General features: G+C 44.0%; 1 protein-coding gene across 2 annotated transcripts in view; it reads right to left on the minus strand.

Moving 5' to 3' along the window:
* LOC147622956 (DUF21 domain-containing protein At4g14240-like) overlaps window positions 1-21586 on the minus strand; it is a 135625-nt gene extending 114039 nt beyond the window's left edge. For both annotated transcript variants that reach the window (XM_086822567.1, XM_086822566.1), the window contains exons 1-5: window positions 21438-21586; window positions 21177-21343; window positions 19838-19914; window positions 19668-19751; window positions 19406-19519 (exon numbers count right to left, since the gene is read on the minus strand). In XM_086822567.1, the coding sequence (XP_086678693.1) occupies window positions 19406-19519; window positions 19668-19751; window positions 19838-19914; window positions 21177-21343; window positions 21438-21469 (474 nt within the window). In that variant the 5' untranslated portion in view covers window positions 21470-21586. The remainder of the gene's footprint in view (window positions 1-19405; window positions 19520-19667; window positions 19752-19837; window positions 19915-21176; window positions 21344-21437) is intronic.
* Window positions 21587-21958: the final 372 nt, after the last annotated feature.

Below are 21958 nucleotides of genomic sequence, written 5' to 3' on the forward strand. Positions count from 1 at the left end.
TGAAATGATATATTAACGTCCTCAAAAGGCCAAAATGACCTATGAGACCAAAAAGGTTACAACAATTGGTGGATCTGATACAATGTCTATGTAAGAAAAGCTAAAACAACTAAACAACTAACTAAAACTGAAACAACAACTATAAGGGAAAAGTAAGGTACTAGGAGCTCCTAATGGATAACATCTGGGAAGGAAAACTCCAGCAACAAAGGTAAGCATCATATACATCACTATCCAAAGATGTCTCTCATCGGTCGATGGCGGATATCCTCAATGTCCTCCATGGTGAGTACTCTGATTGGACGTCTCCCATGCCGTGCTAGTATGGTTGTGATCCTCTGTTGTAGTCTCCGTCAGTGTTGGGATGGGCCTCTCATCTTGGGGCGCCTGGACCACCCCAGCTCTATAGCCCGATCAATCAGTGTACCTCTGGTGCGGCTATACTCTGGGGCTAGCTGCAATGCCTGCTAGCCTGACTGCTCAATCTCTGGTCGAAAGAAGTCTGTAATCTGCCTCTGTAGGTGTCTCTCCCTCTCTCTTCCCCTCCCTCTCAAGAGACCCTCTCTATGTCTACGCAGCTCCAGCAAGTATAATCCAAGGCATCTCTGATCCTGGTATCTCATGACTCTAGAAAGTGGTCCGAAACCCTCTCTAAACAAATAGTGAAAACGGCCTCGTATCTCATAATATACTGGACAGTGACATATGTAATGTAACTCTGTCTCTGGCTCCATCTGGCACAGCTGACAAATCCTGGCCTCAGCTGGTATTCCTCTGAATCTGCCAATCTCAATCTCTAGCTGGTGTGAGGATGTAAGCGAGCCCAAGTGCTATGTATAAAGGAGACTGATCGAGTGAGAGAGAGAGAGAGAGAGAGAGAGAGAGAGAGAGAGAGAGGAGGAGGAAGGGAACCCTGGGAAAGCTTCCCCAACTTGAGAAAGGAAAGCTGAAATTAAGATTTTCAACAAAAAGACCAAAAATTACAGCAAAAATAAGAGCTGTTTTGTTGAATTTCAGTCATTGGGATTGTATAGAAAGTGTACAGCACCGGGAAACACTCTTGGAACCTTGGAAAACACCTTAGCAAGCTTGGATATGGAGTTGGGAAGGAGAAAGTGCAGAAAATACAACCAAAGAGACCTCATGAAGGGGACATCTACTTCTAGAGAGAGGGAAGAGAGATGAGGAGTTGTCCACTCTAGGTGTCAGCAGGTAGAGAGGACAAGTGCCTTGTGGTGCAAGCTAGAATGGACACATGGCTGGTTGCTCCCTTTGGAAAAAGGGGATAAGGTCTAGGCAATGGGCATTGGGTTTTGTCCACCTTGGGACACATTGGTCAAGCAAGCATGAAAACAACATGCAATTTCAATTAGAAGCAAGCACATAAAGATGCTATGCAATGCAACATTGTTATGGACAATCCCCGTTCATGAGACTATACCAAAATACACGTGCCGCAAGCAAGTACACGAGATACCAAACCCAATGGAACACCAATCCACCAGGCATTTCCGGGCATGTACACAGAGGCACAAGTCCCAACGGAAAGCCAATTCCATAGTATCACATAAGTGGCATCAATCCTCGGCATATACAACTGCCATGAACGCCAATCCAATGTACATATATGATGAGAAAGCACGGGTGGACCAATTGGGTGGCCAAATGGTGACATCCCCCCGGCTTCTAAACAATTCTCCGCAACTTAAAAGAATCCAAATATGTCTAAAGCAAATGTGAGTAATCTCTAAAGAACTCTTCATCTACCCATTTAGCAACAATGGGAAGATAGTTCTTAAACTTCACAAGGTATTCTTATCTACCCATTTAGCATCAATGGGAAGATGGTTCTTAAACTTCACAAGGTATCGCCTAACAATTTTGGCTGCAGCAAGCTTGCGCTCCTTGTGATACACAATCTGCTCTGGCTACAAAATCTCCTCAGGTCATCCACTTCTCGTGAATCCTTAATGACCGTTTCATTGGGCTTCAGCCCTACATACTTGCGAAGGAGACTCACATGAAAAGCATTGTGTATGTACCAATGACTAGGCAATGCCAATCTAAAAGCCACTTGATTGACCTTCTCAATCACTCAAAAAGGTCTATAGTACCTGGTTGCAAGCTTAGGATATGTACCCTCTTTGCTAAGCCTCTTTGCAAGTCTTGCTTTCTCATATTTCAGCAATACCCAATCATTCTCTTTAACATCCAATTGCTTTCTATGCTTGTTGGCAGCCTTTTTATGCTTGTCTTGTGTCCTTGCAATGGCTGTCCGCACCTAAGCAAAAGCAATATCCAAGTCTCTTACACATACTCATAAGCTACAAATATCTCATCCTTTGTGCAAAGGATGAGTGACAAAACCACCTTACCATAAACAATCTCAAATGGGGCCTTTCCCGTAGATGCATGCACCATGGTTGTCAGGTACAATACCGTATAGGAAAATAAGGTACGATATAAATTTTTTTCTTATCGTACGATTAAATACAGTGTTTTAAAAAAATACTTATAAACTGAGGTATTTCCAATTCCAGATATGGAGTATTTTAAAAAGGAGGGAAGCATCATAGTACAGGGGAAGCTCAAACGGCCATAGATAAGCAAAAAAAAAGGACCATTACCTCCCAAAAAAATCTTTTTTTTTTGGATTATTTTTTTTGGAATAAAAAATCGAAAAAAAAATCCATACGAGTGCGTACAGTATCGTACTGTACAATATTTTGTACGATAAGACGTCATACGCCATACGGAAACAACCCTGGCATGCACCGTATTGTTGCGTGCAAATTCCACAAGCGGTAAGTACTTCTCCCAAGAAGACTTCTGATCCACCACATAACATTTCAAAAGATCCAACACGGCTGAATTTGCAACCTCACTTTGCCCATCCATTTGAGGGTGATGAGATGATGAGAAGTCCAATTTGGTGTCCATATTATCAAATAAGGCCCGCCAAAAGAGACTTGTAGTCCTGGGATCTCTATCCCCCACAATGGACTTCGGCATTCCATGATGCTTGAACACTTGTGAAAGATATATTTTAACCATGTGCTCAGCTTTGATGGTCTTTTTGACTCGCAAGAAGTAAGCTTGCTTGCTAAACCTGTCCACAATTGTCCAAATTGCATCATTACACTGTTGGGTCCGTAGCCACTGGCAAGTCCATAATGAAATCCATTCTAATACTTTCCCATGGTTGCGTGGGAATAGGCAATGGCTGAAGCAAACCTAGTGCCTTTTGCCTATCAAATTTCACTTTTTGACAGGTGATACATGCACGTACATGTGTCTCTATGTCCTTCCGCATACCTAGCCAAAAGAAATACCACTCAATCATGTGTGTGGTAGGCATTATGCCTCTATGACCAGCATATGGAGGAGCACGGCACTCGTCCAAAAACTTTTGCCTCATGTCAAACACCACACATAGGTAATTATCTTTCAAAAGATAACCCTCTTTAATCACATAAGGAGCATGTGCATGACCAGCCATCAAATAAGCCCAAATAGTGACAAAATCAGCATCCGTATGATACAAATCACTCATGGCAGACAAGTCTCCATGAGAGGCAATCGAAATAGCTGCTACATACGGCTTTCATGACAATGCATCTACCACCACATTCTTCTTTCTTGGGGTGTGTAAGATCTGAAAATGAAACATAGAAAGGAAATTGGCCATCCTCATATGCTTCTCCGATAATTTAGTTTGGGTAAGAAAATACCTCAAACTTTGGTGATTTGTCTTCACAGTGAAATCAGCCCCAAGAAGGTAATGTTTCCATATGGTAAGTACATGAATTACAGCCAAGATCTCTTTCAAATAAATGCCAAGAGACAGCTTTGCATCATGCAATCTACGGCTAATCCGGAATGATCAACACTGGACCATGAGCAGTTGCATCTTTCAATTTGAGGAATGCATCCCTCTACATTAGTCCATTTGAATGTAGCCTTCTTCTTTGCCAAATCATGCAAAGGAGAAGCAATCCATTCAAAGTGCCGAATGAACCTACGGTAATAAGAGCATAATCCAAGAAAAATAGGAATTTCATGCAATGATCTCAATTCGAGCCAATTCCGAATTGCATTAATCTTTGCAGGATCCATCCGCACTCCATCTTTGGACACAATATGCCCAAGATAATGTATCTCTAACAAGAAGAACTCACTCTTCTTTGCAATTATAAAGAGTTTATGCTTACGGAGTTCTTCAAAAACATTAGCCAAATGAGCTCTATGCTCTTCTTCGGTCTTCGAGAAGACTAGGACGTCATCAAAGAAGACACTTGTAAATTTCCTATACCCATGGAATATACGATCCATCATTCTATTGAATGTAACCGAGGCATTCGTAAGAGCAAAAGGCATAACAAGATACTCATAAAGTCCAAATGCTATCCTGAAAGCAGTTTTATGTACATCCTCAGGCACTACACGCACTTGATGATACCCACTCTTGTGATCAATTCGGCTAAAGCATGCCAATCCATCCAACTTGTCAAGGATGTCGTCTATGCGTGGAATTGGAAACCGATTCTTAATGGTGAGCTTATTCAAAGCTCTATAATCCACACATACGAAAGGATCCATCCTTCTTTTGAACCAAGAGGACGGGCGAACAATATGGTAAAGAGCTTGGCTGAGTCAAACCCTTCTCGAGAAGCTCATTTACATACTTCCTGATCTCCTCTTTTTGGGATGCACTTACATGATAGGCTGGCCTATTAGGTGGTGAGCTACGCGGCACAAGATCAATGCGATGATCTCCCGGTCGTATGGGTGGCAACTCATTTGGTAACTCATCAACAAAACAATCATTGTACTCTTGCAAGAATTTCAACCTATTATTACTAAGAGTGTTTACATGCACATTATTTTCCTCAACATGATTCCGTACAAAAATCAAGTACGCAAAAAACGCACTTTTTCATTACTTTCTTAATTTGTATATGAGATACAAGGGGAATGGTATCACCCTCTTCACCAGCATCAATTACATGCTCTCGGCCTTTATGCATGAAGGTGATCCTGTTGGTCTTGTAAGCCTTGCATGGATAAATGCATGTGTGCCATCCAAGCAATACACCACAACCATTCAAAGGTGCTACAAGAAAATCCTCATGTCCACATAGCCTTGAATATGCATGCGCAACTTGCCAGTAATAGGCATAACCTGCACTTCTCTACTAATAAAGACAGCCCCTACTTCAATTTGAGGACCCATGTCCTCCACTTCAATACCCAAAGCATCTGCCATCTGTGTAGATATGAAGTTCTCAGTTACACAATCATCAAAATTGAACAAAGCAAGCTAATCCTTAAGCTGTCCCCAAGCTTTACATACAACCCTATCTTTGCTATCATGTGAAGTGTTGCCCTGCACATCCGAAAACATATGCAAATTGGGCTTTGATGCATTTGCATTATCACACTTCTTCTTGTTTGGGCACGCATTTGCAATATGCTCGGTGCTACCACAAGTAAAGCATTTCCCCTTGCTCATATATTACTTTCTTTGCTCCACAGTAAGACCATAGTCTCTAACTTTGAAGGGACGCTCCTTGGTAGAGTTATTTCCAAGCTTTAGACCATTTTTATCTTGGTTTTGGTCCTTTTTAGGTGGCTGTCCAAAATTTTGCAGGTTTTGGACAGCCCTCTCTTTGCCTTGAAATGAGAGTTTAGCCTTATTGGGTCGATTCCAATTGCTCGGTGGCAGTGGCGGGTGCAATTAGTTAGTGTAAGTTATGACCAGGATACATTTGTAGTCCCACTTTGGCAATCCCGACTAAAACCTTCTCTTCCTTTCCGCCTCGGTGACATGCATAAATGGAGACACCTCTAAAAGCACTTTCCAAAACTTTTGCACATATGCATTCATTGTTTACCCCTCATTTTGCTTCACCCAATCCCACTTCATTGTTATCTCATTCAATGCATTCGGAGCCAAGAATTAAGCATAGAACCTCTCCTTGAACTCTTCCCATGATCTAACAGGATTCGGTGAGAGCTTCTCCCTGAGCCACCAATGGGCAGCAATGCCTTTCATGAACATGCTTACATGCCGGATCATGGATTTCTGAGTGAAATCCTCATCACTGAAAGCAATATCAAACTGGGTAATAAAAGCAAGTGCCTTTGATGCATCATATTCCCCATGATATTCGTCAAACTTCACAGATTTGTCTCCGACTTTGAAGTCACGAGACTTTAATGCATGAGCCTACATCTCAACGTGTTTTCCCGCATGTTTGTCCATTGGGACAGTCTCTATGACTGGCATCATTTTAGAAACAAAGGTGATGCATTAGTCATAGATACGTGTGCCCTGTAAGCATGAGACATGGCTGGCCCCTCAACATGCATTGGTGCATTTTCACCCATAGCTTCTCCCGCATGAGCACACTTGAAGGCATGAGTGGCATGAGAGATACGCGGAATATCTCCACCAATAGAAAATTGCAGCCCATGTTGCATGTGTTGTGCATGCACATTTTCAACCGGCAATGGCATTTGACATACATTTTAACCACTACCATAAACATTGTATCCTTCACGGGCTACATAGGGTACTCCTGCATGGCGTGAAGTTGCCAATAGTTCCTCTCCAATAGCATGTGAATTCATCCTCTTAGACATAAGTTCTTATTCGAGCATCTGTGGGAATACCAAGGCATGTGGGATGGTTGCCTTTTCTGCATAGGCATCCTCGATACGAGCCAAGTATGCACGTGTTGCATCCCTCGGGTGCATGTGCAACTCTTGAGCAATCATTGCCATTGCATGATCCATATAAGATTCAGCTTTCTTGGCTTTCAGACGGTCATGTACCAATGGATCCTCGCGGCGGCGATAGAGCTTTAATTCTTCTTGTTGTGCATGGAGAAGAGCCTGCATACAAGTAAGTTCAGCCCTTAAGATTATGGACTCTTCTTCCTGCATTTTTTTCTCTTTGCCACAGGACAACTGTCCCACATATTCATGTTTACTAATGTGCACCACATGAGTTTGCTCATCTTGTAAAGCATTGGAGGCATGCATTTTATTGTCCCCGCCTCTTGTGTTAGTATCTTCAACATTCACTGTATGGCTGTCCATAGTGTTCTAATTGTAGAGATAGCTAGTGTTCACGGTGATCGTCTTTCACGATAGAAGTGAAAGAGAACCATATGCTCTGATACCAATGAGACTTGGTTGAACACAATGCTAATCAATACACTAATACACCAAGATTTAGTGGACAACATGCTCAATACAAAACGAAATTTGCTAAATTGACAAAAGATGCATGCTGAGCCAGAACGGTCGGCCCCTCACTCAAATAAAGTATCTAATCTTGGGAGAATCAAGTACATAGTGTCATGGACATTTTTGACTAGATTTCCATACCAATGCATATGAAAACACTATTGCAAACAATGCAGTTGTCGGTGTAGACTTGCAACTCACACTACCCTCTCAAGTACCCACGTTCTCTACCATCTTCTCTCTATTGTTCCACCAACATATGGTAGCAACAATCTGTAAGAGAGCACGTAGGACAAGAGAACACTACAAAAGGTATGTGAACATGGAGTCCGGTTCCTCCCTCCTGCTACTTGTTTCCATATTTAAGCATCAAAGCTTACCAAATTGCAAGTAGAGTTGGTGACAACAGAAGTCTTCACGATGGAAGCGTTTGGTGTGTTGAAATCTTCAATTTGTTGTGATCCTTTGCGCGACAAAAGTCTTCAAGAGGATGAAGGGAACCCTGGGAAAGTTTCCCCAACTTGAGAAGTCCCAACGGAAAGCCAATTCCACAGTATTACATGAGTGGCAACAATCCCCAGCATATACAACTGCCATGGACCCCAGTCCCATGTACATACATGATGAGAAAGCATGGGTGGACCAATTGGGTGACCAAATGGTGACAGACTTTTTACTTTTTCCTGCTTTTTTTCCAAAGCTGGTGCTTTTTCTTGAGCCAACTTCATGATGCCTGTTCCCATGCTTTCATCAACCTGTCCATGTGTCCAGGCATGTGTTCCATCATGTGAAATAGAGCTAGGAGAGCCAAATAGTTACAAATGGATTGACCAATAGCCTGAGGACATATATAAGCAAATGCTTCAGTCCCTCTTTCGTCATTCAGTTTTCAGCCAAAGTATTCAGCAGTTCAAGCATTAGTTCAACATCCTACTCTCTCCATGCAATCATTGAAGCACCTCTTCAGCATTCAGCCAGCATATGTGCAGTCCTACAGCTATCTGGACTTGCATAAGTGTTACCTCTCCCATAATAATGTCTATACTACCTAATATTGTCATAATATCTGCTAGCTTCATTCCTTTTATCAATTGAGAAAGAATCTGTATACATATATGTGCATGCATACATATATATATATATATATATATATATATATCACACACACATATATATATACATACATGTGCATACATACATACATACATATTTATATGAGAGAGAGAGAGATATGACACACATGCACACACATGTATATATATACATATATATGTGCATACATACATACATACATATATATATATATATGAGAGAGAGAGAAAGAAAGAAAGAAAGAAAGATTTTATTAACGTCTTCCAACAAAAGACCGAACTTGGCCTATGAGACAAATCAGTGTACCTGTGTGGGGTATCCTCTGTCATCCCAACAAAATGAAAAAGTATTGAACTAAAAAGCTGAATCTGGGTGTGCAATAAGTACAATGAGTGGGGGAGGGGATGGAGCTCTACTACTAGGAGAATGCAAAGCTATATGCATGGAGTATACAATCATGATATGCAACCTAGCCAACTCCATCCTGTACCATACCATACTGGGGGTATAAAATGGTATACATCAATGAAGGGAGTGTCCACAGCTCCCTGAAGAACATGCCTGGGTCTGCTCTGAAGTGAGCCAGTCGCTCCGCACCCTCTCTCTCTCTCAAGAACATGCCTGGGTCTGCTCTGAAGAGAGAGAGAGAGAGAGAGAGAGAGAGAGAGAGATGAAATGATATATTAACGTCTCTAAGAGGCCATAATGGCCTATGAGACCAAAACTGAGAGTACATCTAAAGTTGGTGTCTCATCAAAGAGAACAACCAAATGAAACTGAAAAGTACAATAAACTGACTGTCTTACAGTTATAAGAACTGTAAGTTAGACTCCTAGATGATACTGAGTAGAAAATACTCGAAAATGTATATCAAGTAGATCCATGTATGTTGATCACTTGAAGTGCTACCCTCTCCTCAGATCAAATATCTCCGCCATGGGGCTATCTAGAATGGAGAGGTCGTAGAAGCGAGATAGGCGCCTCCGATGCCGAGCAATAATGGCTCTGATCTGGCGATGGTGAGGATGCCGTGGTCGGGATCCTACTAGGCGTGGCCGACGAGCACGACATAATACGACTGCTCTATCAGTGGTGACTCCCTGGGAGCGTGGCTGGTGCCTTGATGGCCCGATGGAGGAGGTATCAAGAGGTGTGTGGGCTGGGCTACTAGTGCTAGTGCTAGTGCTAGTGCTAGTGCTAGTGCTAGTGCTAGTGCTAGTGCTGAAGATATCTGTCAGGATCCTCTGTCTAGGTACATCATGGCTCGGTCTCCTGTCTACCAAGAGGGTCTCTCTGTGTCTCCTGAGCTCAAGTAGGAACAATCCCAGGCATCTCTGATCCTCAAACTCCATGACCCTGCGTAACGGCCCAAGACCCTCTCAAAAGAGGCAGTGATATCTCCCTCAGATCTCAAAATAGACTGTATATCGAAAATGTAGTGCTCCTCTGTCTCTGCCTCGTGGTAGCATAACTGACAAATGCGGCCATCCGAGATCTGATGCACATATCGCCCTCTCTCAATCCGCAGCTAGTGTGATGAGGTCCGGATCTATCCAATGGCACAACGTATCCCATGTGATAGGTGTACATCCATGTACGCCGGGCGGGTGATAAAATCATCTGGTGAGAGGTGTAGAAAATGGCTCTTGTAATGAGCCATTTTCGTGCTTAAGGGCTCAAGGGGACTAGTCCATGTCTTCTCTGTGTCCACTCTGACGATATCCATCCTAATCACGCGGTTCTGCTCAGGTGCGATCCAAAAATGGACAATCTAGGCTGTACTGAAAGGGTGGTAGTGCCTCTATCCACAAACCATGTAGGTCAAACCATGATCTCATCTCCGCATACCAACAATGAGTATCTCCATCCTCTGCCAACTATATGGATGAGGTCAATGCCAATCGGTAGTACTTTTGCTGAGGGAGCTCCCATAGCCGCTGTAAAAAGGTAACTGCCTGGAATAGGGCCTTGATCACTACTGGTGCAGCACCCAGCTCAGCCCGAACAATCTCATGTGGTACCATTGATTTGCTCCAAATCCTCCGGGCAATCATCATAGTCAGTGGTCTCTCCATATGCCTCCATCCCTCATCTCTCCCCCTCTGAAATGTATGCCGGGCCCCCAAATTGGAGCTCCGTACAAGAGGGTCGATGTGACAAGTGTATCAAATAGCCACAATTTGGTGCGCGGCTCTTGAAACTGTATGTGTGCACATTGCCTCTCAAGTGCCCTCAAGGCTACATGCCCTCCAGCTAATCTAGCTGCTACTGCCTCCTTCAAGGAGAAACGTGGTCCTGTGAAAGTAACTCCAAAGTAGACACATGACCTGACGTACTCAACCGGCTCCCCTCGGAAAGTGAACTGAGGCTCTGATCTCGTCACCCATGCCTGTGTGGTGTTGAACACCATAACCTTGGTTTTCCCAAGGTTCACTCACATCTCTATCCGCACACAATGCATGTAATGCATCCAAATGTCTCTGTAATCCCTCCGGAGAGTCTGAGATTAGAACAATATCATCTGCATATAACAAGATGGGTATCAACACCCCTGCCAGGCATGCCCCTAGGCCTCCTAATCTGTCTACATAATCGGAGACCACATCAATGTACAATCCAAAGAGGGCGGGTAATAGCGGGCATCCCTGCTTCACCCCTATCGTACTGGTCACCATATCGGATAGTCCACCTGGAGCTCAGACTCTGCCTGTCATCACAGACTCATACAAAGCATATATCCCCCATTGCATATCCTCAGGTACCTCAATGTCATGCAATCTGTGCATACGCCTATCGAAGGCTTTGCTGAAGTCCACAAAGCAGTAGTATATCCTTCTGTTCTGTGCCCTGCCCTCTTCAATAAGTGCCCGAAGTGTCAGTATGTGATCCAAGGTAGTAAATCCTCTCCTGAAGCCGGCCTGTCCTTGTGCTCGATGACCATGCTTCTCTGCCTAGGGCTCAACTCCGACTCCAATATAGAGCCATATAGTTTGGCCAAGTAATGACTAATCATGATCGTCCTATAGTTGCCTGGTACCATGGGGTCCCCACTCTTAAAGAGTCGTACAATGATATGCTCTGTCCAGCTTGTCGGGAAACCCTCACAAATGGCACGATTAAACACATGTACAATCTACGGAGCCAAAGTATCGCGCACATATTGTTGGGTTTTATGCTGTGTATGCACCCAGGGGAGTGCTAGTGATCATCAGTAGGTTACTAGGGCACTTTTTACTTCAGTTAGTGGAGGTTTTTTCCCCCAGTTTAGCTTAGTTTCACTTATAGCGGTTTATAAGTGGTTTGGTCCTGGCACAGTTTATGGCCGGACCATGTGAACACACTTTAGGTCACATCTTTTATATGTGGCTATTGTACTCTTTTTATATTATCAATATATGAGCAAACGTGTTCCTCTCTCTCTCTCTCTCTCTCACGCTTCCTGTTGGTGTGCCTTCCAAAACCCTAACCCTAACAACTCTATCCTACATTTTGGTATCAGAGCAGCCTCGCCTGCCCTGTCCGTACAGCTCGCCATCAGCTGCAGCCACTCATCTGCCCGATCTCCAGCCCACGTACAATCCTGCACAGACAGCCGTACAGTCCGTACAGGCCTGCTGTCTGTCCATACAGGCGCCGGCTGTTCCGTACAGCAGACGACCAGCACCTTCTGCGTATACCTGCAGCAATAAAGTCGTCGCTTCTCCTCCGTACACTGCTCCGGACAGCTGTTCCGTACAGCCTACAGCCAACCAGTACCTGCAAAATCACATGGGTAAAATTTAAAGCTTTACATGTTTTGAAATTTGGGCGTTTTTTCTATGAAAGTTTTTCTGGCAGATACAGAGGTTTTCTTGCAAAGAAACCTCTACAAGCTTTTGGAAGGCTTTGGGTACAGAAATTTTGGGCATTTTTGGGCATTTTGGCACTGTGTGAGCCACTTTTTGTTGTTCTCCTCAGTCAGTGGTGCATTGTTTTTGCACATTCAGAGGATTGAGAGTGCAAGCATATTTGGGTCAATTGTACTCAGTGGAGTACAGTTGCTTTCAGGGTTGTTGTTTTTGGGTTTTTTGATACACAGGTATAACATTGTGCACTGGCATAATGGCAAATCAACAGCAGAGTGATGTGTTCACGTATTTGTCTAAGGAAGACAAGCTGGATGGCATGAATTACTCCTTGTGGAGTTTCATGCTGAGAAATGTGCTCGTGGCAAAAGGTCTTTGGGATTTTGTTAGTGGTGATGAACCACGTCCAGGTCCATTGGCTCCAGAGACGACTCCTCAAGGGGGTGCTCGTGGAAGAGGACAACAGGCACAGGCACCGGTTCAGCCACAGCCTGTTCAAAGAACAAATGCCCAGAAGACATGGGATGCCAAAGATGCACAAGCTTTATCACTTATTGCATTGTCAGTACAGAGGTCTATTATACTCATATTCGTTCAGCTGGCTCTTCACGGAATGCATGGGTGACTTTGGAGCAGATGTATGCTGCTCGTAATGAGGCACGGATCTCATTTTTGAAAAGAGAACTGGAAAACCAAAAGATGCATGAAGGAGATGATATGTCTAGCCACTTGAACAAGCTGCAGGATTTGAGAGAGCAACTCATCAATGTGGATGAGATTATTCCTGAGACACAGCTTGTATCCACCATCTTAAACTCTTTGCCAAGATCCTACTTGGCTTTTCATACCTCTTTGAACCTTAGCATGAGGAATGCTATTGAGCCCTTAAAGTATCAGGAACTTGTTGCTCTCTTATTACAAGAAGAGCAAATCAGGAAGAACATGAACATGAACACAAGTGCTGAACAAGCATTTGTAACAGGTCAAAAAGGGAAAGGCAAGTTTCAGCCAAAGCGTTCAAATCAGAATTCAGGTGATGGTGGTTCATCTCAGGATACCAAGAAAGGTGATGGACAGCCCAAGAAGAAGGGCAAATGCCATTGCTATAAGAAGCCAGGTCACTACATCACAGAGTGTAGGAAGAGGATTGCCAAAGAGAAGGAGAAGGAGTCTGGGATGTCTATAAAAGATGCCTCTAAAGCTCCTCCGGAGACTGCCTCCTTTGTTGAAGACAGGGATTACTGTTTCTACACATGCAGCTATGATGCCTCTTGGTCTTCACATGCACTCAATGTGACTGACCATGCATGTACTTGGTATTTTGATAGTGGTGCTTCAAAGCATATTACATCTCGCAGGGATTTGTTTTGTAATGTATGCCCTACCCCTGTTGGCAAGTCCGTTCAGTGTGCCAATAATGCTTCATATCCAGTTCGTGGCATTGGGGAGATTCAGCTCACAGCCATTGATGGCTCTATTCTTCGCCTTACAGATGCTTTATATGTACCAGGGATAAAGAAGAATCTGTTGTCCATTTCTTCTTTAGCATAGTGTGGTATGCAAGTCAACTTTGATGATGACAAATGCATGGTCAGAGACAAAGCTAATGCTTTGACCTTGATGCTTACTGGTACATTATGTCATGGACTCTATCAGTTGGATGCATTTCAGCCAGTGGATCAGTCCGCTTATCATGCATTCACTCTTACTCCAGCTATGGTTGATGCGGAGTTATGGCATGCTCGCATGGGGCATGTAAATTTTGGTAGTCTTATGCTTATGCAAACATGTTGACAGACCTACCTCTTATGGAGAAGCCTGCAGATCACATATGTGAAGGATGTATTTTGGGAAAAATGCATCGGTTTTCCTTTCCACGTGATCAGGCTCTACGAGCAACTGCAAAGTTGCAGCTTATACACAGTGATCTTTGTGATCCCATGCAAACGAAGTCATTAGGAGGTTGCTTCTATTTTGCTACATTTATTGATGACTTCTCTCGTATATGCTGGGTCTATCCGTTGACACGGAAATCATAGGTATATGATGCATTTTTGGCCTTTGTAGCACTTGCTGAAACAGAGTCAAGATGCAAGGTTAAGACCCTCCGTTCTGACCGAAGGGGGGAATATGTGTCACACATGTTGAATTCCTTTCTTGAGAGTAGAGGTATCAAGCATCAGTATACTACTGCTTATACTCCACAGCAAAATGGGGTTCAGTAGTATACTCCACAGCAAAATGGGGTTGCAGAAAGGAAGAATCAGTCACTCATGGAGATGGCCAGATGTATGTTAAAGGCAAAGAAGCTACCACATGTCTTTTGGGTGGAAGCTCTTATGTGTGCTTGTCATATTTTGAATCGATGTCCCACAAAGGCATTGGTTTCCATTACTCCTTTTGAGGCTTGGCATGGCCGCAAGCCTTCGGTATCACACTTCCGTACTTTTGGGTGTCTTTCATATGCACACATACCCAAAGAGTTGAGGAGGAAGTTGGATGATAAAGCCACAAAATGTATTTTTGTTGGGTACAGCCGTGAGAGCAAGGACTACCGGGTATATGACCCACTGTCCAAGAAGATATTCACTAGTCGGGATGTGATTTTTGATGAAAAATCAGAATTATCCATGGCTAGTTATGATGCAAATCAGGCTGAAAATGATGTGTTTGAAGGCCTACTACCTATGGAGTTTCATTCCACAGTTGGTGATCCAACCCATGAGGGTGCAGGGCAGCCAGCTAATCATGAAGGTGGTGCAGAAATTCAACAGGAGATTGAGCCAGAAGTTGAGCCAAATATGGGACAACAGGCTCCACAGGTCAGACATATACCTAGATGGTATTTGAGGACATTACAGGACAGCCATCTAGATACTCCTCTTGCTGGCCGTACTCGTAGGGAGACATGGACCAATGAGCATGCACACATCATGGATTTAAATATGGTTATGGCAGCTAGTTTACAGGATGATGATGAGCCTGATTCATTTGTGGATGCACGAGACAATGTGCATTGGAACAAAGCCATGCAGGATGAACTTGATTCTATTAAAAAGAATCAAACATGGGATTTGGTTGATCTGCCCAAAGGCAAGAAAGCCATTGGTACTAAGTGGGTCTATAAGTTGAAAAGACATGCAGATGGATCCATTGACAGGTACAAAGCCCGTCTAGTTGCAAAGGGCTATGCACAGAAGAAGGGCATTGATTATGAGGAGACATTTGCTCCTACATCCTGTATGACGACACTTAGGAGTGTCATTGCATTGGCTGCACATCGTGGTTGGGTTGTTCATCAATTGGACATCAAGACTGCTTTCCTACATGGGGAGCTCGAGGAGGAAGTTTATGTACATCAGCCCATAGGTTTTGCAGAACATGGTCATGAAGGGAAAGTATGCAGGCTGAAAAAGGCCTTGTATGGTTTGAAACAAGCTCCACGAGCTTGGTATGCAAAGATAGATGCTTTCCTGCTCACTCAAGGCTTTGTGAACAGTCCATCAAAAGCCACTTTGTATGTAAAGAAAGAAGAGAAAGATCTGCTAGTCAATCATCAGTCTTTATGTAGATGATCTTTTGCTCATGGGATTAAATGATGACAAGATTGCAGCTTTTAAAGAGATACTGCAACAGACATTTGCCATGTCTGATTTGGGGCTCGTACACTACTATTTGGGTATACAGTTTGTGCAGGATAACAGAGGCATTGGGTTGTTGCAATCTCGGTATGTTGCTAAACTTCTGGAGAAGTTCAAATTTCAGGATTGCAAGCCTATCAACACTCCTATGGAGCCTGGGATGAAACTGTCACTACAAGATGACAGTATTTTATTTAATGCCACTATATATGCTCAGGCTGTTGGGTGCCTTATTTACTTGTGTACTACACGGCCAGATATTCAGTATGTCGTATCTCAGTTGAGCAGATTCATGCACAGCCTGCGATTGTCACATTGGCAAGCTGTGAAGCGCGTATTTCGGTATTTGCAGGGTACCTTGTCTCTTGGATTGCTTTACCCGAGGGGGGTGACATGCAGCTATATGCTTACAGCGATTCAGATTGGGCTGGTGATTTTGATACCAGACATTCCACTAGTGGAAATTGTTTCTTTCTTGGCTCTTCATGTATTTCTTGGCTAAGCAAGAAACAGACCACAGTGGCCACTTCGTCTTGTGAGGCGGCAGAGTATAGAGCAGCCTACACTACTACCGTTGAGGGTGTATGGCTGCGTCGTCTTATGACTGATATGGTTATTTCAATGGAGGAGCCTACATCTATCTATACTGATAGTCAGAGTGCCATTGCCGTGGCCAGGAATCCTGTGTTTCATGCTCGCACGAAACACATTGAGATTCACTATCACTTTGTTCGGGAGAGACTCCAGGTAGGTGATATCAGTCTGATTTACTGCCCTACAGATCAGAATGTGGCAGACATCTTCACCAAGGCACTACCACGTCCAAAATTCGAAGCATTCCGCACTGCTTTGAATTTGTTTCCTTTTGGTGGATGATGTACAGTGATCACATATCACTCCAAGGGGGTTTGTTGGGTTTTATGCTCTGTATGCACCCAAGGGAGTGCTAGTGATCATCAGTAGGTTACTGGGGCACTTTTTACTTCAGTTAGTGGAGGTTTTTTCCCCCAGTTTAGCTTAGTTTCACTTATAGCAGTTTATAAGTGGTTTGGTCCACCTGGCACAGTTTATGGCCGGACCATGTGAACACACTTTAGGTCACATCTTTTATATGAGAAGTGCTCTCCAACTAGCCCATCATGATCCTATGCCTTTCCATTCTGTAACCTGTCTATCGCGTCTAGCATCATCCGCATGGTAAAAAAGGTGCTGCTAGCCAGTCTAGCTCCCAGTGGAGGGGGGGATGGGGGGCTGTCCTCGTGCATCATACAGCTCTCTGGCATAAGCATGCCATGCCTCGGGTGCAGTAATCGGAGTACCAAGCTCTCTCTCCTGAAACATCTTCCATGCCCTCTTGCGGTCCTTCCCCAGGAAGAGTTGGTAGATCTCCTCCTCTAACTTAGCCAGGTAGGCTCGTTTCTTCCTCCGCACAAGGCGCTGAAAGATCATCCTGGCATGTCTGTGTGTGTGAGTCCCAATGGCAATCTCACGCTGTAGTTGTGCCCGCATAGTCACAGGGGACGGAGGGGACGGAGCCTTGGAACGCCGGGATCGCGAAACGGGACGGGGACGGACGGACGTCCCCCGACGGACGTTTCTCACAGGGGACGGCGATGGGGACGGTGCAGGGACGGGGACGCCTGTCGGGGACGGCACTGTGCGGGGACGGCAGAGAGCCGTTGCGCCTGCCGTTGCTGCGTTTTTGGCCGTTGCGCCTGCCTGCCGCCTGCCTGCTCCTTTCGAGCCGTTTATGGCTGTTGGGCCTTGGCTCTTCTAGCCGTTTATGGCTGTTGGGCCTTGGCTCTTTGAGGCTTGGCCCTCTCTCTCTCTCTTGCCCTTTAGGCTTTCCTCTCTCTCTCTTGCCTATCTATATAAGAACAAGCCTCTTGCTATTTTTCTTGAATGAATTTGTGCCTGCCCATTTCTAGCCGTTTATGGCTGTTACTTCTTGTTGCTATTTTTCTTGAATGAATTTGTGCGCTCAGCGCACAAAATAATAGGATGTTTTGCTGCCGACCATTGAAAAAATCATCACAATTTTGAGTTCGTTTCAAGCTTCGGGGGCGCTGCCCCCGAACTCCCCCGCCAAGGGGGGCCTAAATGGTTGCCGCCGGCCCCCCTTGGATCCCCCCGGCGGCAGAAATTTAGAGAGAGTAGTGTAAGAACATGCTATCTATATGGTGCTGTCTCAAACACATTGCATAGACTGTCTCTCTAGCCTCTAGCCTTCAGCACTTTTTTGTCATTGACTCATTTGAGTCCGTCCATGTATTTTGCCTCCTTAAGGCTTAGTCCTGACTCCTGAGTCCTAACTCTTGAGTCATGACTCATTTTGTATCTACTTAATTATTAATATGACTCAAAAGCTTACCATTTTAGTGTAAATTTGTGCTCATTTTGATATACTTCCAAAGTAGAATAAGTGTAGAGTAGAAAAAAAAAAAGTATTTTTTGAGTGCCGTTCCCTCTCCCGTCCCCGTTCCCTACTTATGGCCGTCCCCCGTCCCGTCCCCGTCACCGTCCCCCGTCACCGTGACTATGTGTGCCCGTGTCTCACAACACTCATCATCATACCAACTGTTCTGTGGGGCAGTGTTGCCGCGCGCGCGCGCGCGCGGGGGATCGGGGATCATAGTGCAGGGAAACACATATGAGGCGGATGCGTGTAGTTTACCTGCCAATCCTCTTGTAATCTCGTCTAGAGGGCCATGTAGGTCTAAAGCAAACAAGCCATCAGATACTGCATCTCGATAAACCCTAGCTATCTAACGTGTAAACTATTATCGCCGGTACCTAGGTAGATGAGTGGCTGGCCCATCTCTCGGGGATCTACCTACTAGTGTGAAACTCAGGTATGCATGATCGGCTAATATGCCAATGGGCCGACTGGAAATCGTGAGACCCCGCACATCAGGTATCAATGAAGGAGATCCCATCAAGTAGTCCACTGTGCTCGCTCCCCCTTTAGAGTTCCAGTGTGTGAGAGCATCTGATCCCTGCCATCTCGATAGGCCATTGTATATGACCAACTCATGTGCACTCCCGAGTGTGAGAGAGAGAGAGAGAGAGAGAGAGAGAGAGAGATGTGTATATATATATGTACATTCATACATGGCCGCTCTTCTATCACAATTACTCTCCGTACTACTTGTGGAGGAACCTGTTGGAAGCTGTGTGCAGGCTGAGGGCGTAAGGCAAAAGGTCACACATCTTCCTCCCCATTTGTGTGTGCCCCTTGTCCTCCTGGGCAGAAGTCACAAGCAAGTTGTCGTGCTAACAAATGTGGCACTGGCTAGCACGTCAACTCATTGAGAGAACAAGTGGCCTCTCGTTATTGTATCATAATGAAACTCTCAACCAACTTGGGCTCAAGTTAAAGTGTCAAGCACCCAAATTTCAAAGTCTCAATTTACAATCACAATATAGTGCTATTTACTGTCTTTATGAGAGGAGCACCAAAAAAGGGTGGCGTCTCCAAAACCTCTCCTAAAGAATGAATCTCAAGATGACATAAAACAACATTAGAAAGGGCGTAAAATTCCATGATAGTGGTTAAATTAAGAGAAGTATGACCTTGCCAACAGGATAAGCTATTGGAAAGCAAATCAGCATCAATACACGGACCAGCCAACCCAAGTTTGCTCCAATTGCAAGTCCATTTCTCGAACAGATTGCTTGTGGAATTATCTACAAAAAACAATCTAGAGACAATTACCATTTTCATCCAAATTTCGAAATAAGTTTGAAAACACAGTTGAATAGCCAAATACAAAGCAACCCAACTGCACCTTCACCTTCCTTAATCAAAATTAAGGACCAAAAAATATATAATTACCTCACCAAATGCCAGTACAAAAGTGACAGAAAGAATAACGGCAACCAGAGTGCTGAACATATTGTCCAAGAAAACTGGCAGAGCCTGCAAAGTTCATGCATTTTTACTTGCTAGTACTGGCCTTGGCTGTCAATAGACAAAATACTAGTCTTAGGGCTTGGACAACTCACCTCCATTGCAATAGCATTGCATAGCACAAGTGTTACTAAAAGCTGGTGCTGCTTGCTGACCACTGGGAGAACAGCCACTGCAAAGTTTTCACAAGAGGTCATGAACAAAACAAGGAGTTTCTGTTTATACATGTATGATCTCAAAAATTTCCCATCAAAATAAAAACAGGCAGACGAAGGAACACACATACATATCTTTGTTTTTTTGGAAACCAAAAGAATGAAGATAATTTAGTTGAAAAAGACTTCCTTTCAAGCAGGAGAATATACCATAAAGTATCAAAAAATAAAAAACACATTTTGAAAAACTTGGGATTTTGAATTTAAAGGTGTGGATAGCCACTGGAGTTCATACACATGACATGGGACTGCAGCAAGTTGTGGAATAAGCAGTCCAAGTTCCTCCAATGTCAAGTTTCAGGAGATTATGATTTAGTATGCAAATGCAATTGGGTTTGCAGAATCGTCTGTATTAGCCGCAAGATCATCAAAGTGTTTGCCAAAGTAGCGCCTCTGAACATCTGGATTTCTATGTTTGCCAGGCTGTCAAGCTATCAGTGATCCTCTACACGGAGTATAAAGTGAGATAGTAGCCGAAAGAAACAAGGGTGTACGCAGCCTATCTGGTCTGAGAGATTACAATGGAGATTCCAAAAATAGATGCACGTATATACAAGAATTTCAATGTAATTTCTGAAACAACTTGAAGCAATCAAAGGATTCTATGAGTAAGTATAACAACGTGTACAAAGTCAGGAGTTAAAAACAGTCAACCATGGAAACCGGGAGACTTCTTGAGATACGATCACTGTTGGTGGAGCCAGCCAAGAATGTCATAATGCCAAATCGATCCCAAAAGTAGACAGAAAAGTAGGGGGAGACGAAAGGCAGAAACCGTCCATGGTTCTGTACTTTGTTAAATCTTAAGCTCCGTGTTTTGTGTTCCATTTGAGATAGCAACCAAAGTGTGGTTAGTGTCAGATTGTTTAATGCTCCAGTGATAGGCTACAAATGATGGGGTCATCAATTTCATGGAATGGACAACCCAATGACTTTAAGCTATATGTAGTACAGTGTTCACAGAAACCTGCAAACTGATATACAATGGACCTGCAACATTTCTGTTTTTAGTTGTGAATTTTATTTTCTCAATTTTGAGAAATCTGCAAAATTTTAAGGCACTTTATATAATACTGTAGCTCAAAAATCTGCAAATTCTCAGCAAAAACCTTCAAGATTTCTAAAGCTCTAAGTTTTGTAATGTGTTGAGAAAAATGTTTTCTGTGAACACAGCATGATAGGTCACCGTATCTTGAAATGAGGGCGGGAGCGAGCATACCTGCTTGTTTTTTCTCTCTTGGGCTGCCGCTCCTTTGAAGAACCTCTAGCTCCAGAAGGTCCAACGACAGGAGGCCTAAAGTGAGGCCGGACATAAGCCCCCCGAACAACACCAGAAACACACACACGCATGCGTCCTCCCAAGACCCCGATGGCTTCCCCGGTCGCCTGCAAAACACACACACACACACACACATTTTCTTCATCACACACGAAATGAAACCAGACACAGCTGCTAAACCAACGCCTCCTCTTTGCTTACAGCAGATTTGGAAGGATCATCGTCGTCATCATGCGCTCCCCTTGATGTCTGAGCTTCTACTCTGTCTCACCCAAACGCCGAAGAGAGAGAATCACCATGCAATTCTGAAGCTGCTATTAATGTGGTGGTGGTGGCGCACGGGAATGTGGTGGTGGTGGCGCACGGGCTCTTGAATGTTCCAAGATAGGACCGCGCCACGTGGCCCCCAGAGCGCGGGACACCTGGAAACTACTTTACCTTTTATGCACTTTTGGGACCCGTACCTGAAATTCTTCCCAGCCTGTAGGACCTAAGGTTTCCCCTGGAAATGCTCCACACCCAGTGTTCACGCCCTTTAGTGTATTTTAACAAGGGACCTAAAGGGAAAAAAAATTGTCTAATCCTTTTTCAAAAAGGAGAAAATTTGATCCTAAAACTTGATATTCACTTAGAACAAAAGTCTTCCCTATTTCGAGCTGCGTGATTGGTTATGTGTCAACATGCGTGATTGGTTATGTGTCAACATGCATTGGACTCGCATT

This window comes from Cibotium barometz, chromosome 28 (assembly GCF_041138505.1).
Source record: "Cibotium barometz isolate CiBa-2024 chromosome 28, ASM4113850v1, whole genome shotgun sequence".
NCBI classification, from domain to species: domain Eukaryota; kingdom Viridiplantae; phylum Streptophyta; class Polypodiopsida; order Cyatheales; family Cibotiaceae; genus Cibotium; species Cibotium barometz.